This window comes from Thermobia domestica, chromosome 3, assembly GCF_964235325.1.
Source record: "Thermobia domestica chromosome 3, izTheDome1.hap1.1, whole genome shotgun sequence".
NCBI classification, from domain to species: domain Eukaryota; kingdom Metazoa; phylum Arthropoda; class Insecta; order Zygentoma; family Lepismatidae; genus Thermobia; species Thermobia domestica.
In genome coordinates this window covers 43,427,976-43,436,418 of record NC_137456.1, presented here as the reverse complement: position 1 = coordinate 43,436,418, position 8,443 = coordinate 43,427,976, and the positions used below count along the sequence as shown (strand labels likewise).

The following is an 8,443-nucleotide window of genomic DNA, read 5'->3' as shown; positions in this document are numbered from 1 at the left end:
GCGCGAGGATTAACTCCTTGCTGCATAATATTTCTCCAACGTTTTATTTGTGAATTCGGGTATGTGCTAAATACCACTGTACCTTACAATATTAAGTATCAACTCATCAACAAAACTGAAATTTTATCACCCGTCTCCGAACTATAGCATATTAGCTGTGCATTGGAAAATATTGCGATGTATAATACTTTAGACAACCACTGATTTTCCTTTGAGAATTATCATTGTCACGCCATTATTCTTGCATTGTACGTAGTTACAGCGTATATTAATGTTTTACTGTCCAAATATTCACATTTCACAAAAAATTCAGTTCGCATTATGACATATTTTACTAGTTACAAACCAGTTTTCACTTGCGGATGGTGAAAATTAACATCGTTTATATTCGGATTTAACTTAGAATCATGACTTAGGTTCTTTCTTGTGGTAGTTGGAAGATGCAACAACTTGTCATTTGCAGCAACTGGCGGTCACCCCGCGAGCGTCTGTAACCTTGTGCCAGCGCCAAAATGTGCCGATCCATTCTATATAAATGATGAAAATCATTGACACACTTTAATATACTTATGCTCTGATTTTATAACTATCATGGTAGAGTTTCAATGCACAAGACACTAAAATATTTATCGATGGTCGCAGATTAATTGGGACTATATTTCACCACCTTGCACAACATGGTATTCCCTTTGTTCACAATCGACGTGGGAGAACCATGTCTACCGCAGTTCGTTTGCAGTACAATACCAAAAAATGACATGTTGACTCGGTCAAAACTTCTGAGCCATAAAACATGGGGCCTCATTCCGTATTGGTATGAGACTTTTGTAAATGTTTTTAATAACGAGGAATGGATACGCTTATACATTTTCTTAACTCTTTATTCAAGGACCTGCAAAATAGACTTTTCTTCCTCCTAAATGCTTCTTTCGCCATTCCTATCCATGACTTTTATTTCATGTGCTCATCAATAACACTGTCTAGGTACCAAAAACTAGATCACTTGCTCTGTTTTTGCGGTGCATGAAAATTCATTTTAAGGCAAGCGACACGACAATAATGCTCCCAGCTTCCTCACAATGTAGGAGCAACAGCGAAAATAAAATTTGCACTCAGTTGCTCCCCAAAAATCAAATCTGGGACTATGCACATTAGTGGCCAGGGGAAGTTATACTGGTAAATTTACAACTTTTATCGTTATAACTACAGAGAAGAAAGTTTACCCAACGTCCCAATTCTTGTATTCTAGACTGCAAGAAAGAAGACTGAGATGGTTTGGGTATGTAAGAGAAAGACCTTTGAAATACGGCTCTCCGAGTAGATGCTATAGAAATTAATCGGAAACGACTCCTAAGCCGACCAAAGAAGTGGGAAGAGTGTATTAACGATATGGTGCAGTGTGGTGTCATAGCGGATATGATACAAGATAGAACAGGGGGAGGACAGCGAACCGAAAAGCCGACCCCAGTAAACTGGGAAAAAGGCCTAGAAGAAGAAGAAGAAGAACAAGGTTAGCTAAGTAGCAAGCGCGCTAATCGCATAATCCTTAGTATAGTTTAATAATACTACCACATTCTATATAAATGATATATTTCTTTTTTTTTAATTTGCTCCAACAGTTTACAAATATAAATACAATTGATGTGTTCAAAAATATTTGCTCTTTTCTTATTTTTGAATAATTTTTATAAATAGTGCTGATTTAATTCTCTTCGTAACATCAACAATTAATGGTACGGACATATATCATATATAAAATATATATATATGAAATAAAAACAAAGACCTAAGCACAATGCAATGGTTTGAATGCAGACAATTGAAGTCTGCAAAGCTAGACACTTATGTTTATAATAATAAAGCCCATTTCCTTATCTTCAAATGTTTTCAAGAAATGATAGCAAGTAAGGCCTTCTTGTAGTCTCCAGACACTTCGTCCTGTAAAGAAAAGAAATTTAAAAATTATTTTAATAAACATTAGCTGAATAGTTAATATGTTGTACAAGGTGGCATAATTATGTATATAGTGTTTGACTGACTGCAGATTTGTAATTCTGGACAAAAAGTTTCGATATGGCAACACTGTGTAGCCTGAGAGTGAGGATAACGGTCAATGGGCTTAGAACCGTTAGTGTATGCCACACCATGCCATACCAGTGCGAGAGTGGCTGAACGAAACAATCCCGAACCGCAGGATCGGTCGACGTGGGTCTGTGGAGTGGCCAACTCGATCTCCCGTTTTCACACTACCTTCCTTTTTCTTATGGGGTGTTTGAAAGGTCAAAGTGTATCAACATCACATACGCAATTTGGCCGAACTACGGGAAGCTATCACAGAAGAGTTCCACAAGGTACCAGTACGTTTCTGTCAAGCTGCTTGTGACAATGTTGACTCTTAGTCTCCAGGTATGTATCGATTTGGATAGTACATTGCAGGGGCGGATCCAGGTCCGACTTCTGGGGGGGGCGGTGAATTGTCATACTATTACTTTTAAGGGCTCCAAACTTTGGAATGGGTTTTATTTATATATATAAAATAAAAAAGTTTTACTCTTCTGGGGGGGGCAATCACCCCGATCGCCCCCCTGGATCCACCCCTGGTACTTTGGTGGACTATGCCATGGAAAACACCGATTAAAATTCTCGTAAAAAAAGGTACAGCAGTCTTTGAAACATATGTGCATAATTATCGGTCACCATGTATTATGTTTATTGCGTTTAGTGTACCAATACATGTGCAAATTGCACCTTAGTGTAGAATTGTAGAACATATCAGAAAACATTAATCACATTATGGCATATGTATACATATAATTAATTGATTACGATATATAAAGTACTGTTTACAGGAATGGCATAGAGTTATTGTTTGTGTAAATTTTAAAAAAATCATCTATAATATAAAATACACTATTTAATTGATTTGCTTTCCTTCCTAGTACCTTGAATCTAATAACATTCTGATTCAGTTTAATAGTTTACGTTAAGTGATTGAACAACTTAATGGATGTCCAGAAAAGTAAGGGAAAACATTCCTAAATGTTTCCATCTTACAAAAAGGAAACGTGTATATTTTCTTTAGCTCGTGTATTATGATTATGTACATTTATATTTTTTGTATATTTCTTGCTTTTGCTTTATGTTCATTATACAGTCTGATCTGTAAAGCGATTGTTGAATTAGTATATTTAAATTTTCTAAATAACTATTTGCAATGAATTGTTTGATAATTTCGTGAGAATTCTCTTTTCAGTACCCCATGTTATCTTGTAGAATTTACCCATGACAGAATTCCATATCCTGTATGAAGTTCGACACTTAAGTAATATACTGTTTTTATATAATTATAATCAAAATGTGGTAGAATTCGGTTGTTTATTACGTCATTCTCTTCATTAATTGTTGTATATTTTGAGAACATTGAACTTAACCAGTTCTTTCTTACAAACGATTCATCCCTTGTCATATTCCCTTCGGGCACCTTATCGAGTCGATTTTATAGGCAGAGTTTCAGAAAAGAGCATGACCCAGCAAAGCAGGCAACCACTGACTCAGTAATCTTTTGGGCGGCAAAATAGTAGAAAACTCTTGAACAGATTACAAATTATAATTTTCTCCCTCATCTTCAAACATGAATTTTGAGTCCATTGTTAGTCAATTATCGTTACATCATATTATTTCAAGAAAATTGCTATGATAAAGCAACTGGAAATACAAGCTTGTGCAAACGCAGTTCTCCATGCACTTTTCGCTTATTACTTCCCTTCCACAGTTCATATCTCTGTAAGTGTACTTGTATCACGCAATGAGGAAGTCACGAAATATTAGAAGGTTAGAAATATCAAAACATACAAATACATTCTGGTTAACATTATGTAGGCAAACATTGATCTAACAACAGCTTTATTGTGTAAAATCCTTCTTTTCTGTACTTTTACTTGTAATAATGAGATAGAAAACATACGTTATCAGATTGCCATATCTTTTACTGGGATATTCTAACAACAGCTTTATGTAAAATCCTTCTTTTCTGTACTTTTACTTGTAATAATGAGATAGAAAACATACGTTATCAGGTTGCCGTATCTTTTATACTGGGATATTGACTGTCTACAGTTTGTTCATATATTTCAACCTTTTATTCAAATTTATTGTAAGTACTGATTAACAAGATTAGGTGGTAAGTTGTTAACTTCATTCAAACATGCTATTGTTGCTTCATTTTGAGTTTATCATCCCTTGCAGCAGCGATGCTATATGAGACGTGGACTTGCAGCTTAACGTGGGATCCGAACAACATGAGCTCTCTCCGGGAATCGAACTCGGGTCTCTCACGTCAAAGGCGCGTACGCAAACCGCTTAGCTACGAGGGAGCTTAGCTACTGTTGCAAGGTATACAATATAAAATAGTTCATTTGAAATGTACCAGCCTTTCATATCATGAACTGTTGTAGTTGTCAGGCAGCCTAATATAGTCATTTCGAGCTTGATGCTCTGCGACGTTAGTTTGCTGTTTCAATTTCTATTCTCAGTAAACCATATGGACAAGAAGCAGTGAGGAATATGATGCATTGATAAAGGCATTGATAGTGAGACGAAAACGAAATAAATGACGAAGTCGTTGGTTTTGCAGACTCCCAAACCCATGATTATTCGTACACTTTCAACAATCCTCTAGTTCATCCCAGAAATGGTCATTTTGCAAGTGGCTCATCCTTAATTAGGCTCGCAATCCCTAATTTCAGTCAGGTTTACAACATTTCAAGCTCGTACTCGCTTGAACTTAGTCTCACAACCTTCAATAAAGCTTCTGCTACTTCTATCTCGCGTTCTTTAACCTGATCAGGCTATATTGCTTACTAAGGGCTAAGGTTCATTATTTTGAATGGACTCACTAACCATATTAGAGCTCGAGCTTTGCTCGGGCTAGGCCTCCAGCTCACTATGAACTTAATAGGATAATAATAATAATCAAGCTCAAGCCTATGGAGCCCAAGAGCCGGAGCAACCGAGCTGCCTTGTTCCATTCCGTTCTCTGGCTGTTCCACTCAGTCGTTGCTCTAAGTGTACAAACGCCCTGATGTTGTGTATCTACCAATTAGAAATTACTCGACTAGCAATGCTATTTCATGTGGGAATGAACATTTTATTTAAGCTGATTCAATAGACAACAACGCTGGAAGGAGAGAATGATGTTTATTACGTGAATTTATAGGTCCCTAAATAGCTATTATAATGTTAAAAAATAAGTGTTGGTTAAATTATTATGAGAGTTTTAAGATTATTGGCACTAGTTTAAGGAAGTCCATGTCGTGGTTTCTGAGGGATATCTCATCGATATACACTTATATTTTATCGCTACAGGCTAACGGGAGAAAGCTTCGTAAAGCGTTAGAAAATTGTAGCCTAGAATCATTAGATTAAGTACGTTTTTCTCTCTTAGTTTTTAATTTTTACCGATGTAACTTCCTTCAAGAGCCGTTCTTGGTATTGATAGGTTTTAATTGTAACAATATTTGTATACACGGGCGTCGCTGGAATATTTAAATTGAAGGAGACAATAATACATAGCAAGTACATATTGTAAATCAAACTAAAATTGTGAGGCAATTGAAAGAAAGCGAATCTGAATCAAGAGTTAGCAGGCTCCAAGTTTTATCTCTTCTATGCCATCAGAAGTAGATCCCTTGCAACGAATATGGAAGTTTCCTTACTCTACTATTCTCAACTAATTTCTTCGTCTTGACATAGAAATTATTCGCTTTAATACCACCGATTGTAGTCTTTCTTTCCTTTCCTTCCACCACACATTCTACCACGTTTCTCGGAATATATCACCTGTACAATTGATGCTCTAACCTCTTTTTAATTATCTCCAATTATATTCGTTTCTCTTCTATTATTTCCTATACATTCTTTGGTTTTTCCTTTCCTTCAGGTAAGACTTCATTGTTTTCAACATATAAACTTCGCATAATTCTTTTATATATATATATATATATATATATATATATATATATATATATATATATATATAGCTCTCTCGTAACTCAAATGATTAGCGTTATGGCGTAAGATGCAAGAGAACCCGAGTACCAGACTTATATCTCGTACAGCCTTAATGCTGAAAGGAAAAGTAAAAAACTCCAAAACAGTCGGTTAACCAATCTACGATCTATCCATCTACCTAGTTTTCTCCTGTCCCCATAAAAGTAACATACTAATTAAAATTGCAAATACGTTCATTCCTTCTTTATCTTTGGTTTTATCTATTTTCAGTAACTTTACCCCACTGCAGTTAAGTAAATTAATAGTTGCAAGATATAGGAGACCATGGCTGAAAGCACTTACATAGAATTAATAAATAGATAGGAACAACAAATGAATTGTGCGTCAAATTGTTTAGTTGTATTGTGCGTCAAATTGATAACCAAATTCGAGTTAACATGTTCTACAGATAATAATAATGAGGATAGAAGAATTAAATATCTTAAAGAAGAAAGGAAACTGTGACATTAGAGAGACGGACACAACTCTTTTATACTTAATATCCTTAAAACAAATAGACTTTACTAACACTTTTCTGACTAGAGTATATACACTTATTAAAACTAAAATACAGTGTTACAGTTTCGACAACTTAACGTTATCTTCATCAGACACTAACTGCTTCACTAACACTGACGTGAAGTTGTCGAAACTGTAACACTGTATTTTAGTTTTAATGAATAAGTGTAAATACTCTGGTCATAAAAGTGTTATTCTTGTAGTAAGTTCCAGAGTCGCGATGGATAGAGCTAAATCTACTTTCATTTAACTACACAATGAAAAATATACTAATTCTTAACAACAGATATAATATGTGTTATTTCTTTCTATGGAGATACTTTTCAGCTTGATCTAATGTGTGTGTTATTCCTTTCTATGGAAACACCTTTCAGATTGATCTGTGTTACAGGGGCGGATCCAGGACCGACTTCTGGGGGGGGGGCGGTGGGTTGTGATACTGCTACTTTTAAGGGCTCCAAACTTTGGGATGGGTTTTATTTATATACATAAAATAAGAAAGTTTCCTCTTCTGGGGGGGGGCGATCGCCCCGATCGCCCCCCCCCTCCTGGATCCGCCCCTGGTCCTTTCTATGGAAACACCTTTCAGCTTGATCTATTTAGTTCCCTACCCAAGATATTGAGGGAAACGTGCCCCTGTTCCCCTTGCCAGAGACGCCTGTGTTTATATAAGCATATATATATATATATATATATATATATATATATATATATATATATATATATATATATATATATATACATCCACATATAGATAGTTTGTACTTACAGAAATCGCACTGGCTAACGTCCTATCGTACAGTGCTTCGAATTCCTGTTTGATGTTTCCAAGATCGATTTCTGACCTGCTCACAATCACTCGAATGAGGGTTGGGTCATCTGTGCCTGCACCAGACATGGCTTCATTTAATCGTTTGGCGAAGTAACGTGGTCGATTTTGGGTACTTTCAACTGCAAAAGTAATAATTAAAAGGATGATAATATAACGATGAAGAACTGTAAAGCAACAATAGAAGTTTACAACGTGACGCTAAAGAGCATTTAAGAGAAGTTATGATAACATATTTATAGTAACTACATATCTGATGGATTAGTATATTTGCTTTATAAAGTGGTTGATATTGTATTTACGTGATGTTACCAGGCGATGAAAATGTTGGGATGGAAGACGTGAATGATTTTCTGCATTACTTTACAGGGTTGCCAGAACATAAGAGCAATAGGACAGCTGATATAGTCCATTTCTCGGTTTGTTTTGTTATTGTATATGATGCTTGGAGTAGATGTTACAATTAAAACAAGAAAATTGAAACATACACAAAAAAGGTTTCACATCGGGAAGATACTAGAAAAAAAAATATTAAGTATATAATTTCTGTAGAGAAGAAAAATGTACACTGTAGACGTACTAATGGTATTTTTTTGTTAAAATACTTTTAAAGTGGTTTTATGCAACTTTTTTATTTCTTGGTTTATGATATACAAAGTATCAGCTTCGTAGCATAACTTAGAAACAGGATTTCAACCAAGTTAATGCATGAGCATGAAATTACCCTGATAACAATTCAAATCATCCAATTATTAACTCTTTAACTAGTTATGACGTAGTACTACGTCATGGCATATGTGCAGTGGAAAAGGCTACGATGTAGTACTACGTCTTGACTAAAAAGTCACTAATGTTCAGTGGCAATGAGAAAGGTCTCTCTTGAAAACTTTTCTTCTTACACTTAAATCAGAAACAAATCAATAGATGGCTCTGAATGCCCATAATGCTCAAACGACATTGGCTTTTGGAATAACAAATGGCAGATTGTTGCTCTAAGAACTTTGCTGCTTCTGTAATAGAAAAGCAGAAACAACATTTCAAAACAAT

General features: G+C 35.4%; 1 protein-coding gene across 3 annotated transcripts in view; it reads right to left on the bottom strand.

The window, feature by feature from the left end:
• Positions 1 to 1,575: 1,575 nt before the first annotated feature.
• Positions 1,576 to 8,443, bottom strand: part of LOC145680333 (annexin B10-like) — a 61,448-nt gene continuing 54,580 nt past the window's right edge. For all 3 annotated transcript variants that reach the window (XM_081750716.1, XM_081750717.1, XM_081750718.1), the window contains 2 exons: positions 7,337 to 7,518; positions 1,576 to 1,938 (listed from right to left, as the gene is read on the bottom strand). In XM_081750716.1, coding sequence (XP_081606842.1) covers positions 1,888 to 1,938; positions 7,337 to 7,518 — 233 coding nt within the window. In that variant the 3' untranslated portion in view covers positions 1,576 to 1,887. The remainder of the gene's footprint in view (positions 1,939 to 7,336; positions 7,519 to 8,443) is intronic.